This window comes from Callithrix jacchus, chromosome 9 (genome assembly GCF_049354715.1).
Source record: "Callithrix jacchus isolate 240 chromosome 9, calJac240_pri, whole genome shotgun sequence".
Classification (NCBI taxonomy): Eukaryota; Metazoa; Chordata; class Mammalia; order Primates; family Cebidae; genus Callithrix; species Callithrix jacchus.
Window position 1 is genome coordinate 24766962 of NC_133510.1, and position 23150 is coordinate 24790111.

Here is a 23150-nt window from a genome sequence, read left to right on the forward strand (position 1 = left end):
CTGGCTCGCCGGTGCCTACAGGGAAACAAGCCCATTACTTTTGATGGCAACTTGATGTTTCTGCTGCCAATGCCTCTGGACACCAATCATGGTCACAGTCAACCAGGGTCAGCATCTCTCCTGGGGGCTGGCAAGACCATGCTCTGTGGATGGTTGTAGCTTGTGTCTGATGAAGGGCTGCCATGAGGAGATGGCTGGGGGCTGTGATGGGACCAAGGGCAAAGGCTGGGACCCAGAGCTCACTCCTTGCAGAGAGGAGCGAGAAATTGCCGGGAAGTCCAGTAGGGATTTCAGCATGAAGAGAAGAGAACCGAGGCTCTGGAGGCACCAGGTCTAGGGTGGACCGTGGCTTAATCATTTGCGGTGTGACCCTGAGCTGTGTCCTAACCTCTGTAAAGCTGTTCTACGCACGAGCAAGTAAAGCTGCAGAGCTGTCGGCCCTGAGGATGGCAGCCCCTCTAAGGCCTGGGACACAGCAAAAAAAGAGGAGCTGAGGCTGTGCTATGGGATGGACACTGCTCTTTGTGGTGGCAACAACAATCACGAAATGGTCCTTGTACTCAGGCCAGGACCCTCAACCACCATTTGCACTGTCCTGCCTCTTGATCCCTGAGCTCTCTGTACTGTTGGCTGAGCTTCACTGTGAAGCTGCAGAGTGCCTGCTTCAAGCCAGGAAACCAGAAAAGGGAAGCACCTGAATCAGTCTGCCCCAGAGAGGAACCTGCCAGGTGGTGCTAGCAAGTGAACAAACAGACAGTGTGGGTGGTATCCCTGGGACCCACCCTGCAAAGGAGGGCAGGAATTAGGTGACCAGAGCCTGAGAACGTTAATTCCTTTTCCCCCTTTGAGCTGTGATCAGACAGAGGGCCTGAGCTTTTGGGCCTATAAAGGCTGCCAGCGGCTGGGGAGGAACTGAGTCCCCAGAGGTTGCTGCAAGGAAAATTCAAAAGTTGAGCCCATAGACATGGCCGAGAAAAGGAGCTGGGCCCCGAAACACCTACCTGAAGATGTTCTGGGCCCAGAGAGGATGCCAGCAGGCCAATGCTGGGTCCGGGAGGGCCACCGGCAGGCATCAGCTTGCCCCAATTAGGCCACGGAGAGACTGGGGGTGGGGCCTGTGGATACAGGCTGCCACAGAGGCAGGAGCTGGGCCTGAACAGAGGCCACGGTGATGCCACAAGCTGGGCCTGGAGGGTCCACTGAAAGGCGGAGGCTGGGCCCGGTATGGGCCTGGTGCAGGCAGAAGCTGGGCCTGGGGAGGCTGGGCACAAAGAGGAAGCTTTGGGCCTGGACAGGCCGCTGGGAGGCAGGAGCTGGCCCGGGAGAGTCTGTGATAGGCAAGCTGTGCTCAGGAAGACCCCTGCGAGGGAGCGCCTGGGCCTAGACTCAAGGCAAGAGTGAGGTGAGAGCTGGGCCTGGGGAGGCCAGGCACAAAGAGGAAGCTTTGGGCCTGGACAGGCCGCCAGGAGGCAGGAGCTGGCCCAGGAGAGTCTGTGATAGGCAAGCTGTGCTCAGGAAGACCCCTGCGAGGGAGCGCCTGGGCCTAGACTCAAGGCAAGAGTGAGGCGAGAGCTGGGCCCCAATGAGCCACTGTGAGGGAAGCACTGGGCTCCAATGAGCCACTGTGAGGAAAGCGCTGGGCTCCAATGAGCCACTGTGAGGAAAGCGCTGGGCTCCAATGAGCCACTGTGAGGAAAGCGCTGGGCTCCAATGAGCCACTGTGAGGAAAGCGCTGGGCTCCAATGAGCCACTGTGAGGAAAGCGCTGGGCTCCAATGAGCCACTGTGAGGAAAGCGCTGGGCTCCAATGAGCCACTGTGAGGAAAGCGCTGGGCTCCAATGAGCCACTGTGAGGGAAGTGCTGGGCCTGTGGACACAGCCAGAATGCAGGCAGGCAGGATCTTGGTCTGAGGAAGCCATCAGCAGGCAGCAGCTGGTGCTGGGGAGGCTGTGGAGAGTCCAGAGCTGGGCCAAAAGGCGCCAATGTCAGGTGGTAGCAGGGCCTGTCAAGGCCACCGGGAGGCAGAACGGAGGCCCAGAAAGCCCCACTTGAGAAAGCTTCGGGCCTACAGAAGGTCGCTGGAAGCTGATCAGGAGCCGAGCAAAAAGCAGCTGCCGGGAGGCAGGACGTGGTCCAGTAGATGAGGCCAGGTGGAGAATCCGAGACTGGGGAGGCTGCCAGAAGGGAGGCATAGGCTGGACCTCCCAAAGAGGCTGAGGGGAGGCAGAAGCTGGGCCCCAGGGGGCCGTAGGGAGGCAGCAGCTGGCCCTGGAGGCACCCATGTGAGGATGTTTTCCACCCATGGAAAAGAGACGCAAGGAGGGCAGGAACTGGGCCTGGAGAGGCTGACTTCAGGACTCGATGCTTGGGCCTCCCAAGGCCAGCAGGAGCCAGGCCTGCAGAAGCCGACTCGGGAACATCTGGGGCCTGGAGATGCCCTCGGAGGGCAGGAGCCAAGCCGGGAGAGGGAACTCGTGAGGCATGAGCCAGGTGGGCCTGGAGAGCCTGAGTCAAGTCTGAGCTTTCGGGCCTACAAATGCCATCGGGAGCTTGGCAAGAGCTGAGTCCACAGAGGTTGCTGTGAGGCAAATTCAGAAGTTGGGCCCATAGACGCTGCCGAGAGGAGGCACTGGGCCCCGAGAGGCCTACCTGAAGACATTCTGGGCCAAGAGAGGATGCCACCAGGCCAACGCTGGGCCCGGGAGGGCCACCGGGCCTGTGGATACAGGTTGCCACAGAGGCAGGAGCTGAGCCTGAGCAGAGGCCACTGTGATGCCACAAGCTGGGCCTGGAGGGTCCACTGAAAGATGGAGACTGGGCCCAGAATGTCCTGGTGCAGGCAGAAGTGGGGCCTGAAGAGGCTTGGCTTGGACAAGAAGGTTTGGGCCTGAACAGGCCACCGTGAGGCAGAAGCTGGCCCAGGAGAGACCATGATAGGCAAGCTGGGCTGAAGAAGGGCCCTGTGAGGGAGGACCTGGGCCTAGACTCAAGGCAAGTGTGAGATGAGAGTTGGGTCAAGAGAGGTTTGCCACAGGGACAAGCTGGGCCCCAACGGGCCAGTGTGAGGGAGGCACAGGGCCTGTGGAGGCAGCCGGTATGCAGGCAGAAAGGCAGGTAGGATCTTGGCCTGGGAAATCTGCCAGCAGGCAGCAGCTGGTGCTGGGAAGGCTGCGGAGAATCCATAGCTGGGTCCAGAGGGACCAACGTCAGACAGTAGCAGGGCCTGTCAAGGCCACTGGCAGGCAGAATGGAGGCAGAAACCCCACTTGAGAAAGCTTCGGGCCGACAGACAAAAGGCCACTGGAAGCTGGCCAGCTGGCCAGGGGCCGAGCCAAAAGAAGCTGCCGGAAGGCAGGACATGGGTCGGTAGACAGGGCCAGGAGAAGGATCCAGATCTGAGGAGTCTACCAGGAAGGAGGCATAGGATGGACCTCCCGGAGAGGCTGACAGGAGGCAGAAGCTGGGCCCAGGGGGCCTTTGGGAGGCAGGAGCTGGCCCTGGAGGGGCCCACCTGATGAAATTTTGCACCCATGGAGAAGAGACGCCAGGAGGGCAGGAGCTGGGCCTGGAGAGGCTGAATTCAGGACCCAATACTGGGCCTCACATGGCCAGCAGGAGGAGGCAGCAGGAGCCGAAAAGGGAGAAGCCAACTCTGGAATGTCTGGGGCCTGGAGATGCCCTTAAAAGGGCAGGAGCCGAACCTGGCAGGCCACTCGTTAGGCATGAGCCAGGTGGGCCTGGAGAGTCTGAGTAGATAATCTGAGCTTTCGGGCCTACAAAGGCTGTCGGGAGCTAGGGAAAAGCCAAGTCCACAGAGGTTTCTACGAGGCAAATTCGCATGTTGGGCCTGTAGACGCCGAGGGGAGGAGGAGCTGGGCCCCGAGAGGCCGACCTGAAGACGTTCTGGACATGAAAAGGATATTAGAAGGCCAACGCTGGGCCTGGCAGGGCCCCCTGAGAGGCACTGGATTGGCCCCATGCGGCCACAGAAAGGCTGGGAACTGGACCTGTGGAAACAGGCTGCCACAAAGGCAGGAGCTGAGTCTGAAGGGTCCTTTGACAGGGGGAGGCTGGGCCCGAGGGCCTAGCGCAGGCAGGAGCCCGGCTTTGGGAGGCTGGGCCCACAGAGAAAGCTTCGGGCCGACAGGCTGCCGGGAGACAGGAGCTGTCTCAGAAGAGTCCGTGACAGGTGAGCTGGGCCAAGAAAGGCATGTGCGAAGGAGGACCTGGGCCCAGACTCAAGGCCAGCACCAGGCAAGAGCTGGCTCCAGAGACGTCTTTCAGAGGCATGAATTGAGCCTCAACTGGCCAGTGTGAGGGAGGCGCTGGGCCTGTGGATGCAGCAAGGATGCAGGTAGGCAAGACCTTGGCCTGTGGAAGAAGCCAGCAGGCAGCAGCTGGGGCTGGGGAGGCTGCAGGGACTCCAGAGCTCGGCCCTGAGGCCCAGTCCTGCTTTGTCCTCCTGCTGGCCTTGGGAGGTCCAAGCATTGGGTCATGAAGTCCGCGTCTGCAGGTCCAGCTCCTGCCCTCCCGGCGGCACCCCCCAAAGTGGGCACAATACATCATCACGTGGTCCCCTCCGGGGCTATGTCCTGCATCCCAGTGGCCCCATGGGGCCCAGGTCCTGTTCCCATCAGGCAGTCACTCCAGGAGGCCCAGCCTGTGCCTCCCTACTGGCAGCCTCACCAGGCCTGAACCTTCTCCTGGCCACATCAACCGGCCCAAGTTTTGCACCAGGCAGCCTCTTTTGGCTTGGCCTTTCATCTGTCGACCCGAAGCTTCCTCAGGTGGGGCCTTCTAGGTGTCCCTTCTGTTGAGGCCACTGGGAGGCAGAAGGGACGCCCGAAAGGTGCCACCTGAGGAAGCTTTGGGCCGACAGATGAAAGGCCTCCAGGAGATGGTCAGGAGCCGAGCCAAAAGACGCTGCTGGGGACCAGGTGCAGTGGCTCACACCTGTAATCCCAGCACTTTGGGAGGCCCAGACGGGTGTATCACGAGGTCAGGAGATCGAGACCATCCTGGTCAACATGGTAAAACCCCGTCTCAACTAAAAATACAAAACATTAGCTGGGCATGGTGGTGCGTGCCTGTAATCCCAGCTGCTCAGGAGGCTGAGGCAGGAGAATTGCCTGAACCCAGGAGGCGGACATTGCGGTGAACTGAGATCGTGCCATTGCACTCCAGCCTGGACAATAAGAGCAAAACTCCATCTCAAAAAAAAAAAAATTAGCTGGGCACGGTGGTGCGTGCCTGTAATCCCAGCTATTCAGGAGGCTGAGGAAGGAGAATTGCCTGAACCCAAAAGGCGGAGGTTGTGGTGAGCCGAGATCACACCATTCTACTCCAGCCTGGATAACAAGAGCGAAAATAGGTCTCAAAAAAAATGCAAAAAATTAGCTGGGCATGGTGGTGCATGCCTGTAATCCCAGCTACTGAGGAGGCTGAGGCAGGAGAACTGCCTGAACCCAAGAGGCAAAAGTTGAGGTGAGCCGAGATCAGGTCATTGCACTCGCGCCTGGGTAACAAGAGAAAAACTCCATCTCAAAAAAAAAAAAAAAAAGGCTGCCAGGGGCAAAACATGGGCCCGCAGACAAGGCCAAGAGGAGGATCCAGGCCTGGAGAGGCCGCCAGTATGGAGGCAGAGGACGGGGCTCCAGGAGAGGCTGATGGGAGGCAGGAGCTAAGCTCAGGGGGCCTTTGGGAGGCATGAGCTGGCCTTAGAACGGCCCATGTGACAATGTTTTACACCCATGGGGAGGAGATGCCAGGAGAACTGGAGCTGGGCCTGGAGAGGCCGCATTGAGAACCCAATGCTTGGGCCTGCAGAAGCCAATAGAAGGAGTCCGGACCCAGGCCTGGAGAAGCCGACTCTGGGACATCTGGGGCCTATAGGAACCCTGGTTGGGCAGAAGCTGAGCCTGGAGGCCAGCATGAGGCATGACCTGGGTAGTCTTGGAGAGCCTGAGTCAAGGGCCTGAGCTTTCGGGCCTACAGAGGCCTCCGGGAGCTGGGGAGGAGCCGAGTCCACAGAGGTTGCTGCGATGCGAGAATGGAAGGTTGGCCCTTAGAAGCCGCCGGAAGGAGGGCCTGGGCCCGAAGAGGCTGACCTGAAGACACTCTGGACAAGAAGAGGATGCCAGAAGGCCAATGCTAGGCATGGAAGGGCTGCCTGGGAGCACCAGTTTGGCCCAAGGGAGCCACCGGGAGGCTACAAGCTGGGCCTGTGAAGACAGGCTGCCACAGAGGCAGGAGCTGGGCTGAGCGGAGGCCACAATGAGGCCACAAGCTGGGTCTGGAGGGTCCACTGAGAGGTGGAGGCTGGGCCTGGAGGGGCCTAGCACAGGCAAAAGCCAGGCCTGGAGAGGCGGGGCCAAGAGAGGAAGCTTCGGGCCTGGACAGGCCGCTGGGAGGCAGGAGCTGGCTGAAGAGTTTGAGAGGTGAGCTGGGCCAAGAAAGGCTGGTGCGAGGGAGGGCCTGTGTCCAGACTCAAGGCCAGAACCAAGCAAGAGCTGGCTCCAGAGACGTCCTGCAAAGGCATGACTTGAGCCTCAACTGGCCAGTGTGAGGGAGGCGCTGGGCCTGTGGATGCAGCCGGGATGCAGGCAGGATCTTGGCCTGTGGAAGCAGCCAGCAGGCAGCAGTTGGGGCTGGGGAGGCTGGAGGGACTCCAGAGCTCGGCCCTGAGGCCCAGTCCTGCTTTGTCCTCCCGCTGGTCTTGGGAGGCCCAAGCATTGGGTCATGAAGTCCGCGTCTGCAGGTCCAGCTCCTGCCCTCCTGGTGGCACCCCCCAATGTGGGCACAATACATCATCACGTGGTCCCCTCTGGGGACAGCTCTGGCATCCCAGTGGTCCCTGGAACCCAGGTCCTGATTCCCATCAGGTGGCCTCTCCAAGAGCCCCAGCTTCTGCCTCCCTACTGGCAGCCACACCAGGCCTAGCACCTCCTCCTGGCCACATCTACAGGCCCAAGTTTTGCTCCTGGCAGCCTCTTTTGGCTTGACTCCTGGCCAGCTCCCAGAGGCCTTTCATCTGTCGGCCCAAAGCTTCCTCAGGTGGGGCTTTCCGGGCGTCCCTTCTGCCTCCCAGTGGCCTCAACAGAAGGGACACTGAGGAAGCTTTGGGCCAACAGACAAAAGGCCTCTGGGCGCTGGCCAGGAGCCAAGCCAAAAGACGCTGCTGGGGACCAGGCACAGTAGCTCACGCCTGTAATCCCAACACGTTGGGAGGCCGAGGCAGGTGGATCACGAAGTCAGATCATCGAGACCATCCTGGTCAACATGGTGAAACCCCGTCTCTACTAAAAATACAAAAAATTAGCTGGGCATGGTGGTACGTGCCTGTAGTCCCAGCTACTCAGGAGGCTGAGGCAGGAGAATTGCCTGAACCCAGAAGGCAGAGAGGTTGCAGTGAGCCGAGATCGCGCCATTGCACTCCAGCCTGGGCAACAAGAGCAAAACTCCATCTCAAAAAGAAAAAAAATAATTAGTTGGCCACGGTGGTGCATGCCTGTAATCCCAGCTACAGCAGGCTGAGGCAGGAGAATTGCCTGAACCCAGGAGGCGGAGGTTGCGGTGAGCTGAGATCGTGCCATTGCACTCCAGCCTGGGCAACAAGAGCAAAACTCCGTCTCAAAAAAAAAAAATTAGCTGGGCACAGTGGTGGGTGACTGTAATCCCAGCGACTCAGGAGGCTGAGGCAGGAGAATTGCCTGAACCCAGGAGGCAGAGGTTGCAGTGAGCCAAGATCGCACGATTCTACTCCAGCCTGGGTAACAAAAGCAAAACTCTGTCTCAAAAAAAAAAGAAAAAGAAATTAGCTGGGTATGGTGGCGTGTGCCTGTAACTCCAGCTACTCAGGAGGCTGACGCAGGAGAATTGCCTAAACCCAAAAGGTGGAGGTTGAGGTGATCCGAGATCACGTCATTGTACCTGCGCCTGGGAAACAAGAACAAAACTCCATCTCTTAAAAAAAAAAAAAAAAAGAGGCAAAACTTGGGCCTGTAGACGTGGCCAGGAGAAGGGTCCAGGCCTTGAGAGACCGCCAGTACAGAGGCAGATGCTGGGCCTTCAGGAGAGGCTGATGGGAGGCAGGAGCTAAGCCCAGGGGGCCTTTGGGAGGCATGAGCTGGCCCTAGAAGAACCCACATGATGACATTTGCACCCATGGGGAGGAGACACCAGTAGAACTGGAGCTGGGCCTGGAGAGGCCGAATTGAGAACCCAATGCTTGGGCCTGCAGAAGCCAATAGGAGGAGTCCGAAACCGGGCCTGAAGAAGCTGACTCTGGGACATCAGGGGCCTATAGGAACCCTGGGTGGGCAGAACCTGAGCCTGGAGAGGCCAGCATGAGGCATGAGCTGGGTAGTCCTGGAGAGCCTGAGTCGAGGGCCTGAGCTTTTGGGCCTACAAAGGCCTCCAGGAGCTGGGGAGGAACCGAGCCACAGAGGTTGCTGTGAGGTGAGAATGAAAGATTGGCCCTTAGAAGCCACCAGAAGGAGGGGCTGGGACCCAAGAGGCTGACATTCTGGACAAGGAGAAGATGCCAAAAGGCCAACGCTAGGCAAAGAGGGCTGCCTGGGGGCACCGGTTTGTGGAGACAGGCTGCCACAGACGCAGGAGCTGGGCTGAGCACAGGCCACGATGAGGCCACAAGCTGGGTCTGGAGGGTCCACTGTTAGGTGGAGGCTGGGCCCAGAGGGGCCTAGCGCAGGCAGGAGCCAGGCCTGGAGAGGCTGGGCCCGGAGAAGAAGCTTCGGGACAGGATAGGCCACTGGGAGGCAGGAGCTGGCCGGAGAGTTTATGAGAGGCAAGCTGGGCCAAGAAAGGCCGGTGTGAGGGAGGAACTGGGCCCAGACTCAAGACCAACACCAGGCAAGATCTGGGTCCAGAGACATCTGCTAGAGGCCAAGCTGGGCCTCAACTGGCCAGTGTGAGGGAGGCACTGGGTTTGTGGACGAAGTCGGGAGGTTGGCAGAATCTTGGCCTGGGGAAGCGGCCGGCAGACAGTGGATGGTGCTGGGGGTGCTGTAGGGAGGCCAGAAGTGGGCATGGAGAGGCCGATGTCAGGATGTAGCTAGGCCTGTGGAGGCCACCGGGAGGCAGAAGGGACACCCCGAAATCCCCGAGGAAGCTTCGGGCCGACAGACGAAAGGCTGTCGGGAGCTGGCCAGGAGCTGAGCCAAAAGAGGCCGCTAGGGGGCAAAACGTCAGCAGGTAGACGCAGCCAGGACGACGATCCGGGTGTGTGGAGGCTGGCAGTAGGGAGGCAGAGGCTGGGCCTCCCGAAGAGGCCTACAGAAGGCAGGATCTGTGTCCCAGGCGGCCGTGGGGAGGCAGGAGCTTGCCCTGGAGGAGCCCATGTTGGGGGGCTGCCGGGAAGGCAGAAGCTGGGCCTGCAGAGGTAAACTTCAGGACCCAATGCTTGGGCCTCCCGAGGCCAGCATGATGAGGCAGCAGGAGCTGGGCCAGCAGAAGCCGACTCAGGAACGTCTGAGGGCTGGAGATGCCCTGGGAGGGCAGGAGCCGAGCCTGGAGAGGCCAGTGTGAGACATGAGCCGGGTGGGCCTGGAGAGCCTGAGCTTTTGGGCCTATAAAGGACGCCAGAAGCTGGGGAGGAACCGAGTCCCCAGAGGTTGCTGTGAGGCAAATTCAAAAGTTGAGCCCGTAGACACAGCTGAGAGGAGGAGCTGGGCCCCAAAAGGCCTACCTGAAGATGTTCTGGGCCCAGAGAGGATGCCAGCAGGCCAATGTTGGGCCAGGGAGGGCTGCCGGGAGGCACCGGCTTGGCCCGATGGGGCCACAGGTAGGCCAGGGGTGGGGCCTGTGGATACAGGCTGTCACAGAGGCAGGAGCTGAGCCTGAGCAGAGATCATGGTGATGCCACGAGCTGGGCCTGGAGGTTCCACTGAAAAATGGAGTCTGGGCCCGGAGGGGCCTGGTGCAGGCAGATGCTGGGCCTAAGGAGGCCGGGCCTGGAGAGGAACCTTCGGGCCTGGACTGGCCGCCAAGAGTCAGGAGCTGGCCTAGGAGAGATGATGATAGGTGATCTGGGCTGAGGAAGGCTGCTGCGAGGGAGGACCTGGGCCTAGACCAAAGCCAGCGTGAGGTGAGAGCTGGGTACAGAGAGGTTTGCCACAGGCACAGGCTGGGCCCCAATGGCCACTGTGAGGGAGGTAGTGGGCTGGTGGAGGCAGGATGCAGGCAGGAAGGCAGTCAGGATCTTGGCCTGGGGAAGCCATCGGCAGGTAGCAGCTCATCATAAGGAGGCTGCAGGGATGCCAGATCTGGCCCAAAAGAGGATATTGTCAGGTGGTAGCTTGGCCTGTCCAGGCCACCAGGAGCCAAGTCAAAAGAGGTTGTCGGGAGGTAGGACATGGGCCTGTAGACATGGCCAGGAGTAGGAGCCAAGCCTGAGGATGCCGCCAGGAGTGATCAGAGGCTGGATCTCCTGGGGAGGCTGACGGGGTCCAAGGGGGCCATTGGGAGGCAGGAGCTGGCCCAGAAGGGGCCCACATGAGGAAGTTTTGAGCCTGGAGAGAACACCTAGTGGGTAGGAGCTTGGCCTAATGAAGTCAGTGTTAGGCAGCAGCTGGGCCTCTCAAGGCTGCTGGGAGGCCAGCAAGAGCTTTGCCAGGGAAACCTTAATGAGGTAAGAGTTGGTCCTGGAGAGTCTACTGTCATCCAGTAGCTATGCCTGTTTAAGCCATTGTTCCTCAGAAGTTTCTGCTGGGGAACTTGAGTTGAGAAAGTTTTTGGCCTACAAAGGCCACCAAGAGCTGTGTAGGAGCTGATCCAAAGAATGGTGTCAGGCAGGAGTTGGTCCTGGAGATGCAACTGGGAGGAAGAGCTGGACAGAGTCTTGCTCTTTCCCCAAGGCTGGAATGAAGCATGTAATCTCGGTTCACTGCAATCTCTGCCCCACCTCCCGGTTCAAAGGATTCTCCTGTCTCAGCCTCTGAAGTAGCTTGGATTACAGGCAGGCACCTGCCACCATGCCTGGCTAATCTTTGTATTTTTGTCGTTTTTCTTTTTTTTTTTTTTGATGGAGTTTTGCTCTTTTTACCCAGGCTGGAGTGCAATGGCATGTTCTCGGCTCACCGCAACTTCACCTCCTGGGTTCAGGCAATTCTCCTGCCTTGGCCTCCTGAGCAGCTTGGATTACAGGCACGCGCCACTGTACCCAGCTAATTTTTTGTATTTTTAGTAGAGACAGGGTTTCACTTTGTTGACCAGGATGTTCTCGATCTCTAGACCTTGTGATCCATCCACCTCGGCCTCCCAAAGTAATCTTTGTTTTTTAATAGAGATAAGGTTTTGCCATGTTGGCAAAGCTGTCTTGAACTCCTGACCTCACGTAATCCACCCACCTCATTATCCCGAAGTGTTGAAAATGCAGGCGTAAGTCACTGCACCCGGCCCGATTACATATTTTTAAAAACACTGATTAGTCAGGCAACAACACTGGGCAGGGGTCTCCTCATTCCCAGTGATAACAACCCCACGGCATGGCTCCAGGGTTGCAAGGGCTGCAGAGCCAAAAGGCTCTGACTTGAGATTTCATTACTTTATTTGTATTGTGAGGCAAGGTCCTGCTTTGCCACCCAGGCTGGAGTGCAGTTGTGCACTTACAGCTCACTGCAGCCTCAATGTCCTGGGTTCAAGCCATCTTCCTGCCTCAGCTCCCCAGTGCTGGTACTACAGTTGAGTGCCATCATACCTGGCTAGTTTTTTATTTTTCCTGTAGAGTGCAAAGTCTTGCTATGTTGCCCAAGCTGGCCTCAAACTCCTGACCTCAAGAAATCTGCCCACCTCAGCCTCCTGAGTAGCTGAGACTACAAGTACACATCACCATGCCTAGCTACATTTATTTTATTAAATTTTGAAAAATATTTTTGTAGAGAGGAGGTCTTGCCATATTGCCCAGGCTGGTCTTGAACTTCTGCCCTTAAAAGATACTCCCATCTCTGCTTCCCAAACATCTGGGACTACAGACATGAGCCACTGCACTGCGCCTGAAGAGATTTCTTTTATCTAGCATCCCATATTTGGTAACACTGGGAAAGGCAGTAGAGTTTTTAAAATTTACTTAATAATTCAATAAGAATCAAACTCAACCTCGACCCCTGCCTTCTCTCACACCCCACATCCAGTCTGTCAGGAAATCCTGTTCACTGTCTTCACCATGTACTGAAGATCCCCACCTAGTAACTCCCTGGACTCCTCCCCTACTTCTCTCCTCTGACCATCTCTCACCACCACCATGACCCTAGTCAGGACCACTATCATCTTCCACCTGGATGTTACCACAGTTTGATCCCCATGCTTCCACCCAAATCTTCCCACAGTCTTTCTCAACTCAGCAGCCAGAGAATGCTTTTACATCAGGAGACAGATCATGTCGCCTCTCTGCTCAGAACCCTCCCACAGTTCCCATCTCATAGTAAAAGCCAAAGCCCCAGCAATAACTTCCCAGGGCTTACACGATCTATACTGATCCCCACCCAGCAACTCCATGGCCTCCTTCCCTAATTCTCTCCCCATCTCCTGCTCCACTGGCCTTCTTCCAGAGCCTCAGACACTTTATTCTGTTGTTTCTGCCCACAATGCTCCTCCTTCGGCACCTCGGCCAGCTCCTTTCCCTCCAAGTCTTTGCTTAATTTTCACTTAGGAGGCCACCCCTGACCTTTCTATTTAACATTGCCATCTGTCCCCACTCCCACCGTGTTCATTTTTTTTTTAAACAAGATCTCACTCTATCACCAAGGCTGGAGTGGAGTAATGCAATCACAGCTCGCTGCAACCTCGAATTCCTAGGCTCAACTGATCCTCCCACCTCAAGACTCCTGAGTAGCTGGAATGATAGGTGCATGCCATCATGCCTGGCTAATTTGTTTTATTTTGAAATGGAGTTTCACTCTTCTTGCCCAAGCTGGAGTGCAATGGTGCAATCCCAGCTCACTGCAACTTCCACCTCCCAGGTTCAAGTGATTCTTCAGCCTCAGCTTCCCAAGTAGCTGGGATCACAGGTGTGTGCCACCATGCCTGGCTAATTTTTGTATTTTTAGTAGAGATGGGGGTTTGCCATGTTGACCAGGCTGGTCTCGAACTCCTGACCTCAGGTGATCCTTGGCCCCCCAAAGTGTTAGGATTACATGAGTGAGCCACTACACCCGGTCAATTTAATTTTTTGTAGAGACAGGGTCTCACTATGTTGCCCAGGCTGATCTTGGACTCCTGGCCTCAAGTGATCCTCCTGCTGGGATTCCCAAAGCGCTGGGATTACCAACATCACCCACGATGCTTGGCATCTGGTTTATTTCCTCTTGCTGCTACCACAAACTACCCTACATGAGTCCCTTAAAACACCACAAATCTACCAACTTACACTTCTGGGAATCAGAAGCCCAAATTAGGTCTATTAAGGCTAACGTTAAGGTGTCAGCAGGGCTGCATTCCATCTGGAGGCTCTAAAATGTTCCCTTGGCTTTTCCAGCTTCTAGAAGCCACTCCCATTCCTTGGATCATGGCCCTTAACTCCATCTTTAAAGCCAGAAGTGAAACATCTGCAAATCTCCCTCTCTAACTCTGCTTTCACCAACACATCTCCTGCTCCAATTCTCACTCTCCTAACCTCTTTCTTTTATAAGGATCTTTGTGGCTGCTGGGCATGGTGGATCCCACCCATAACCCCAACACTTTGGGAAGTCAAGGCGGGAGGAACATTTAAGGCCTGGAGTTTGAAACTAGCCTGGACAACATAGTGAGATCCCACCTCTACAAAAGCATAAAAGTTAATATTAGCCAGACATAGTGGTGTGCACCTGCAGTCCCAGCTACTTGAGAGGCTGAGGTGAAATAACGGCTTTAGCCCAGGAGTTTGAGATCAGCCTGGGCAACATAACTAAATCTTGTCTCTACAAAAATGAGCTCAGCATGGGTGACATGCATGTGTAGTCCCAGCTACTCTGAAGTCTGAGGTGGGAAGATCACTTAAGCTCAGGAGGCCAAAGCTATCATGAGCTATGATCATATTACTGTGCTCCAGCCTGGATGACACAGGGAGAGTCTGTCTCAAAAAAAAAGAAAATAAATATTTGCTCTCTGTCCCTAGTTCCTGGCACAGAGCTTTGAATGCTTATAAAGACCTCGGTGATAGAGGTGATAGGAGCATCTTTAGTTTTAATATTTGGTCTTGGTCCCAGCTTTCTAATACAGAGACTCTAAGAACTTTGGAATCTCCAGCATGCTAAGAATGCATTTGGGGATGTGACTGAGATGACTGGGTGGCTGCACACTCCTGGATTTCTTCAGGAGGAGAGCTGATTGCCAGAGAAAGAAATCACATGATTAGATGCTTATAACTTTTAGCCTCACCTGCTGAACTCCAGGAGGTGAGAGTGGCTGAAGATTGACTTAATTACCAATGGCCAAAGAGTTTATCAATCAGGCTTGCATAATAGAGCCTCTGTAAACACCCTGAACAATAGGGTTTGCAGAGCTTCTGGTTGCTGAATACAGGAGGTACTGGGAGGGTGGCATGTTGAACAGAGGGCATGGAAGCTCTGTGCACTTCCCACTTACCTTCCCCTGGGCATCCATCTTTCTTTCATTTCTTTCTCCCTTTCCTTTCTCCTCTTTCTTTTTTTAAAGACAGGGTCTGGCTCTTTTGTCCAGGCTAGAGTGCAGTGGCACAATTTCAGCTCACCACAACCTAAGTTTCCCCAGTCCCCAGCTCAATGCATCCTCACCTCAGCTTTCCTAGTAGCTGGAACAACAAGTGCACACCACCACACCTAGTTATTTATTTTCATTTATTCTTTGAGAAAAAATCTTGCTCAGCAGCTTAGGCTAAAGTGCAGTAGCGTGATCTCAGCTCACTGCAACCTCTGCATACTGGGTTCAAGTGATTCTCCTGCCTCAGCCTCCTGAGTAGCTGGGATTACAAGTGCATATCAACATGCCCAGCTAATTTTTGTATTTTTTATAGAGAGAGGGTTTCACCATGTTTCCCAGGCTGAACTCAAACTCCTGCGTTTAAGCGATCCTCCCAACTCAACCTCCCGAAGCGCTGGGATCACAGGCATGAGCCACTGCATCCAGCATGCATGTCGCTTTCACTGGCTGTTTCTGAGACATATCCTTTACAGTGAACCAAAAATAGGAAATGAACTCACCAGATGTGGTGGCTCACATCTGTAATCCCAGCACTTTAAGTGACTGAGGTGCGAAGATCACTTGGGCCCAGGAATTTGTGGCCAGCCTGGGCAACAAAAGATCCCATCGCTAAAAAAATAAATAAATTAGCCAGATGTGGTGGTGCAGGCATGCAGTCTCAGCTACTAGGAAGGAAGGAGGACCACTTGGGCCCAGGCAGTTGAGGCTGCAGTGAGTTATGACTGCAACACTGCACGCCAGCCTGGGCAACAAAATGAGACCCTGTCTCTCAGAAAAAAAGAAAATAAACTGTTTTTCTGAGTTCTATAAGCTGTTCCAGCAAATGATTAAATCAAAGAAGGGGGTCATGAGAACCTAATACTTGCCATTGGCATCTGAAGTGAGGGGAGTCTCATGGGACTAAACGCCTAACCTGCAGGGTCTGCGCCAGCTCCAGGTAGTGTCAGAATAACATTGTGGGATACTCAGTTAATATCCAGAACACTAGAGAATTTGGTTTATAAGCTCCATACACACAGTCAGTCAAAGTGTGTGACGAGAGAAACATGGGCTTTTCTTTCACCTACCTGCCTAACTGCATAGGAGAAGCAATACATGGTGCTCATGAAAAGAGCAAGCATTAAAGTCAAACCAGTCCCTACATCTGACTCAGCTTAATATCCATGTGAGCTTGGGCAAATCACTCATTATCCCTAAGTCTGTATCACCTCATTCAGGAAATGGGGATAACTGGTACCTGCCTGTGATTTTGTGAGAATTCATGAACTATTATGCTTGATGTTACTGTGATCATCACACCTATTCCAAATTATCCGACAGAAACAGTGATGGATGATAACATCACCAGATTAGAAACTGTAGTGAGGTCTCTCAGGCAAAATTCCATACAAGCAAATTACTGTCTCTCCAAAGCATTCCTGCCACACTTAATTCCCCATTCCCTGAACCAAATGTGCCATCTTAATTGTTCAGGCCTTTAAAGTGCTGGTTTCCCTGACCATTCCCCATCCCTCCACATCCCCCTTCGCTCCCTACTCTCACACAACTCTTCCTCATCTTTCAAAAGCCAGTTTCACTGTCACCTTATCTGGAAGCTTCTCCCACTCTCCAGAAGAGCTTCCCATTGCACTTGACGCATGCACTATTGTTTGATCATTTTTGACTTATTGTCCAAGTCTTTTTGTACCTGAATAACATGATGCCCAGTCTCCTCCTGAACTCTGATGTCTTTCATGGTAGTTCCAGCTGGAAGTGACAAAAAGACATTCTTTAAAAATAAAAGAAGGAATCAGGCAATCCCATAAAAGTTGTAAAAGATATGTGAAAAGCAAACAAAATTCAAGAGCTTCTAGGAAAAACATAAGAGGGAAGGTGTTACTGGGAAATATGCTAAAGGGTTAATTTTTATTGTATTTTACTTTTTGGAGAAACAATCTTGCTCTATCACCTAGGCTGGACCGCAGTGGTACAATCACAGCTCACTGCAGCCTCAACCTCCAGAACTTCAGCAATCTTCCAACCTAATTTATACTTTATTTAAGAAACACATTCTTACTGTTACCAAAGCTGGAGTGCAGTGGTGTGATCACAGCTTACTGCAGCCTCGACCTCCTAGGCTCAAGTGATCCTCCAGTCTCAGACTCCCCAGTAGCTGGGATTACAGGTGTGGACTGCAATGTCCAGCTCATGTTATCTTTAGTTTTTATTAGAGACAATGTGCTGCTATGTCGACGAGGCTGGTGGTGATCCTTTTCGCTCAAGCAGTTCTCCCACCTCAGCCTTCCAAAGTGCTGGGATTACAGGTGTTAGTTGCCACACCTGCTGAGGAGGTTGATTTTTAATGACATAAAGAGCTCAAAGCAAATATTAGAAGGAGCCTAAATGGCTATAGAGGCTGACTGGTCAACTGTGATATATCCATATAATAAAACATTAGCCAATCATGAAAAGGATTCAGATACATCAATAGAAATTGACACCGATGTCCACAAAATATGAAAATGAGAAGTGATATTCAATCAGCCCATATGTATTTGAAGAATATGGCCAATTATTTCCTGAGATAAGATTATGGGTCTAAAGAGTAAAGGAAATTTTTCACTTCTTCATTTAAAAGTATTTACTATTTTTATAATTTAATAAAAGATTAAATATATAGATCATCTAATTAGTAAAAGACATGTTAACACTACAAATAAACAGAAAAGACATGGACAGCCCAACCTTGGTGGCTGATGCTTATAATAGCAGCACTTTGGAAGGGGGCAGTCAGAGAATTGCTTGAGGCCAGGAATTCCAGACCAGACTAGGAAACATAGCAAGACCTCACCTCTATTAAAAATCAAAAAAATTAGCCAGACATGGTGGCATGTGCCTATAGTCCCAGTTACTGAGGTGGAAGAATCACCTGAGCCCAGGAGGTCAAGGCTGCAGTGAGTCAAGACTGTACCACCATACTCAAGCCTGGGCTACAGAGTGAGATTTGGTCTCCCAAAAAAAAAGGGGGAGCAAAAAAGAAAGCTAGCTGGGCACAATAGCTCACACCTCTAATCCCAGCATTTTGGGAGGCTGAATCAGTTGGATCACGAGGTATGGAGTTCAAGACCAGGCTGAAAAACATGGAGAAACCCTGTCTCTATTGAAAATACTTAGCCAGGTATGGTGGAACATGCCTGTAATTCCAGCTATTCTGCAGACTGAGGCAAGAGAATGGCTTGAATCCAACAGAAGGAGGTTGCAGTCAGCAGAGGTTGTGCCGTTGCACTCCAGCCTAGGCAACAAGAATGAAACTTCATCTGAAAAAGAAAGAAAAAGAAAGCTAATAAACTAATATAAGAAAATATATATTAAAATGTAACAAAAATAAAGTATTAATGACGTCTTTTATTTACTAAAAATAATCAATCAAAAAATAACTTGTTATTGTACCCCGTGCCAGCAAAGGTTCAGTAAAATGGGCATTTTCTTTTACTATTAATGATGTTTACATTGTATACAAGCCTTCCACCAGGGTAAAGCTTGGAAATTTTTAAAATAGAATACAGTGACTCACTGTACTGCCTCCTCCAACTCCTGGCCTCAAACGATCCTCCTACCTCAGCCTCCCAAAGTGTTGGAATTATAGGCCGACAGTCACCATGCCTGAAAGCTCGGCAGTTTACATCAAGTATAATAAGAATGCTAACGTCCTGTGACTCACAGTAATCTAATTTCTGGAAATATCATCTTCGGATACAATTCAACCTCAACAAAAGTCATATGCACAAACAGTGAAAATCTAGGAGTAATATTTTTCTGTTTTAAAAACATATGGAACACTTCACAAATCTGAACATCATTCTTGCACAGAGGCCATGCCAATCTCTCTACTGTTCCAACTTTAGGATATGTGCTACTGAAGCAAGCACGAGTAATTTAAGACAGAGCGGTTAGGCAAAATAAGGAAGAATTATGGGGAATTTAAAAATCTATGGTGTTTATAGGCACCTAGTAACAGCTCAGTAAATATTAGCTGCTACTTTTATTATTTTTATGGTAATTCCACTCAAAAATTGTCATTAAAAATTTACCACTGTCATGGAACATCATGTATTTAACAGCACAATTGTAAAAACACATAGAGGCTAAGTGCGGTGGCTCACACTTGTAATCCCAGCACTTTGGGAGGCCAAGGCTGGTGGATCACCTGAGGTCAGGAATTCAAGACTAGCCTGACCAACATGGAGAAACCCCATCTCTACTACAAAATACAAAATTAGTCAGGTGTGGTAGTGCCTGTAATCCTAGCTACTCAGAAAGCTGAGGCAGGAGAATCACTTGAACCTGGGAGGTGGAGGTTGTGGTGACCTGAGAGTGCACCACTGCTCTCCAGCCTGGGAGAAAAGAGCAAAGCTCCATCTCAAAATGAAAAAAAAAAGTCCCAGCACAGTGACTCACAGCTGGAATTCCAGCACTTTGGGAGGTTGAGGCCAGGTAGATCACCTGAAGTCAGGAGTTCAAGACCAGTCTGGCCAACATAATAAAACCCTGTGTCTACAAAAATACAAAAATTAGCTCAAGCATAATAGCAGGTACCTGTAATCTTAGCCTACTCTTAACCCTGGGAGGTGGAGGTTGCAGTGAGCTGAGATTGTGCCACTGCACTCCAGCCTAGGCAACAGAGCAAGACTCTCAAAATCAAAACAAAACAAAACAGATAAAATTTGTCCCTTGGTATATGGGGAGCCAGCTGCCCAATATCCATGTATACCAAAATCCATGCAAGCATCTGTAGTCCCAGCTACTTGTGAGGCTGAGGAAGGATTGCTTTAGCCCAGGAGGCTGAGGCTGCAGTGAGCCGTAATTGCACCACTGCACTCCAGTCTTGGCAAGAGAGTGAGAAAGAAGGTTGACTTTTAAATATAATTTTTCAGTTCACTTGAGATTTTGATCAGAACTGTGGCATATGAAAATTCTTCATAGAATGATTAATCAAATTAATGCTAGAATTGGGACAGAAAATGTTTTGTTGACTCTTTATTCCTTCACTTGCTGTTACATAAATTATTGCCAGTGGGCACTTACCAACCAGAAGTGTTATCTCAGAGCTACTCACAATGAAAGGTGATGTCCAGGGCCCAGGTGTGTTCAGGTCTCCATGCCTTGGCTACGGGTGAGTGGGACTTATATGTCCATCCATTTTCTATATTCCAGCTCTGGAAAACTTGGATTTATCCATCTTGATAAGATGCACTTTAAATTTAACTCGGCAAGAACCACAAATGGAAGAAAGGTTATGAAACCACAGGATAGTACTTGTTCTCAAGGGACTCTTCAGCTTAGGTTCTTCTGTAAAAAAGGAATGACATTGTCAAAACTCATCACAGGTCAGGTGAGGTGCCTCATATCTATAATCCCAGCCCACTGGGAGGCCAAGAATTTGAGATCAGCCTTGGCAACACAGTGAAACCTCATCTCTACAAAAAAATAAAATAAAAAATGAGCTGGGTATGGCAGCACATTCCTATAGTCCTAGCTACCCTGGAGGCTTAAGTGGGAGAATAGTTGAACCCAGGAAGTGGAAGCTGCTGTGAGCAATGATCTCACACTACACTCCAGCCTGGGTGACAGAGTAAGACCATGTCTACACACACACACCCCTCAGTCTGTCCAGCCTTGACTAATGAAAAGGGTCTTCCAGTTACAGAAGAGGTGTGCTCTTTTGTAGGACAGGAAGGGATCAGCAAGCATGTTCACAGCCTTTCCTCATCCTCTGCTTAGTTTCCCAAGAACCTTCAAGGGAGTCCCGAGGGAAAGGACATAAATCTTCTGGTTACCAGAGGAGAAATATGCCCCCTTTGTCAATTAACAAATGGAACACCTGCCATGAAAACCAGGAAATTCTAATATGAACCACTCCCTACGACACTGACCTATGCAGCAAAAATGAGAAACTGAAGTTTGTGGACTAATAATAATGAAGGTCACATTACAGATTGTGGAGATCTAACCAAACTACAGCCTTTCCACAAGCTACTGCCAAATAACAGCTGGCTGTCTCCATGGGGCACTGCCATATCTCTGGCTCTCATTTCCCTGAGAGATGCTCTATTCCAGCTTTCTCTTGCATTTTGTATTCTGTAGTTCCTGGGGTAAGACCTCACAAAATAGCAAACTGCTGACTCAATGCTGACCCACAGATCTGACTTCAGATTCTAGCAGGACTCTTTCAGTTTAAGAAATTAAAGAGGAGAAAAATGGACCCAGCCTGGCACTGCCAGCTTAGCAGTCCATAGAAGCTGCTGAAAATGACTACAGTGCTTCTGACTTTCTGAGTCTGCCCTTGCTCCTAGGGCTCTTTGGATGACATTTATTTCTCCTTGTTGAAGAAATGGTTTGCTAAAATATAAAAAATTTAAGGAAGATAACTCCAGATGGATTAAAGACTTAAACATAAGACCCGGCACGATAAAAACCCTAGAAGGAAATCTAGGCAAAACTATCCAGGACATAGGAGTAGGCAAGGACTTCATGAACAAAACACCAAAAGCATTGGCAACAAAAGCCAAAATAGACAAATGGGACCTAATCAAACTCCACAGTTTCTGCACGGCAAAAGAAACAGTCAATAGAGTGAATCGGCAACCAACAGAATGGGAAAAAATTTTTGCAGTTTACCCATCTGACAAAGGGCTGATATCCAGAATTTACAAAGAACTCAAACAGATTTACAGGAAAAAAACAAACAAGCCCATTCAAAAGTGGGCAAAGGATATGAACAGACACTTTACAAAAGAAGACATATATGAGGCCAACAATCATATGAAAAAATGCTCATCGTCACTGGTCATCAGAGAGATGCAAATCAAAACCACATTGGGATACCATCTCACACCAGTTAGAATGGCAATCATTAAAAAATCTGGAGACAACAGATGCTGGAGAGGATGTGGAGAAAAAGGAACACTTCTACACTGTTGGTGGGAGTGTAAATTAGTTCAACCACTGTGGAAGTCAGTGTGGCGATTCCTCAAAGCCTTAGAAATAGAAATTCCATTTGACCCAGCAATCCCATTACTGGGTATATATCCAAAAGGCTATAAGTCATTCTACTATAAGGACACATGTACACAAATGTTCATTGCAGCACTGTTTACAATAGCAAAGACTTGGAATCAACCCAAATGCCCATTGATGATAGACTGGATTGGAAAAATGTGGCACATATACACCATGGAATATTATGCAGCAATCAGAAATGATGAGTTTGTGTCATTTGTAGGGACTTGGATGAATCTGGAGAACACCATCCTCAGCAAACTGACACAAGAACAGAAAATGAAACACCGCATATTCTCACTCATAGGTGGGTGATGAAAAATGAGAATGCATGGACACAGAGAGAAGAGTACTAAACACTGGGGTCTATTGGGGGGAAATGGGGAGGGCCAGTGGGAGGGGGCGGTGGGGATGGATAGCCTGGGGAGAAATGCCAAATGTGGGTGAAGGGGAGAAAGAAAGAAAAACACACTGCCATGTGTGTACCTATGCAACTGTCTTGCATGTTCTGCACATGTACCCCCAAACCTAAAATGCAATAAAAAATTAAAAAAAAATTTAAGGAAGAATAAAATATTAAAATATAATTTTCTCCTAAAGAGTACTCAAAAGTATACTCCCACTAGTGCTGAATCTATTTATCTCTCTCTCTTTTTTTTTCTTCTGTGATTGGGTCTCACTCTGTTACCAAGACTGGAGCACAGTGGTGAGGTCACAGCTCACTGCAGCTTTCAGCTCCTGGGCTAAAGCAATCCTCCCACTTCAGCCTCCCAAGTAGCTGGGATTACAGGTGCATGCCACCAGGCCTAATTTTTTAAATTTTTTTGTAGAGAAGGCCACTATGTGGCCTAGGCTGGTCTTCAACTCCTAGATCAAACTAATCCTCCTGCCTTGGCCCCCCAAAGTGCTTGAATTATAGGCTTTAGCCACCACACCCAGTCTATTTATTTTCATACACACACACACACACACACACATATATACATATATACATATATAAAATCTCATATATTAAATGTTCCTTCTTAAATTGCCTCCTACCCACCCATCTGCAGGGAGAGCAAACACAGGTTTCAGCAGATCAGGCAACCTACATGAAGAAAGGAGGCTGGAGTAATGCCAGAGCCCAGGAGGAGCTGTAGCAAATGGCAAGGTATTCACTTCAAAGGTTTTTCAACATTGTGATGGTCAAACCAAACACAGAAACAGGAAGCCCAGTTCAGTCACCAGCAGCCAACATGGGATATTTGATCTACATGCTACAGGGCAAACTGTTTAGGATGAATGACCTTGTCTCCACCACCCCGTTCTTCAAGTCCCTCCTGCCCAGTAGTCCCTACACTCTGCTGACATGACCCACATTCACAGGACTCTCCTGACAGCTTTGCTTGTTTAGTCTTTTTTCCCCAATGACTATTTTCTTTTTTGGATACAGAGTT

At 51.2% G+C, this 23150-nt stretch overlaps 1 protein-coding gene and 1 non-coding gene across 51 annotated transcripts in view; both read right to left on the reverse strand.

The window, feature by feature from the left end:
* Nucleotides 1–23150, reverse strand: part of LOC100398245 (uncharacterized) — a 159394-nt gene that overhangs the window by 9982 nt on the left and 126262 nt on the right. For 45 of the 50 annotated variants that reach the window (XM_078338805.1, XM_078338804.1, XM_078338802.1 and 42 more), the window contains 4 exons: nucleotides 19769–20001; nucleotides 17847–17969; nucleotides 16361–16419; nucleotides 1002–15282 (listed from right to left, as the gene is read on the reverse strand). In XM_078338805.1, coding sequence (XP_078194931.1) covers nucleotides 1387–3360 — 1974 coding nt within the window. In that variant the 5' untranslated portion in view covers nucleotides 3361–15282; nucleotides 16361–16419; nucleotides 17847–17969; nucleotides 19769–20001 and the 3' untranslated portion in view covers nucleotides 1002–1386. Of the gene's footprint in view, nucleotides 1–1001; nucleotides 15283–16360; nucleotides 16420–16729; nucleotides 16993–17846; nucleotides 17970–19768; nucleotides 20002–23150 lie in introns of all 50 variants that reach the window. The other 5 variants (XM_078338810.1, XR_013522655.1, XM_078338842.1 and 2 more) reach the window with 5 other exon arrangements.
* Nucleotides 18478–18581, reverse strand: LOC118144632 (U6 spliceosomal RNA). Its single transcript, XR_004729395.1, has one exon. It is a non-coding gene; the product is annotated as a U6 spliceosomal RNA (small nuclear RNA).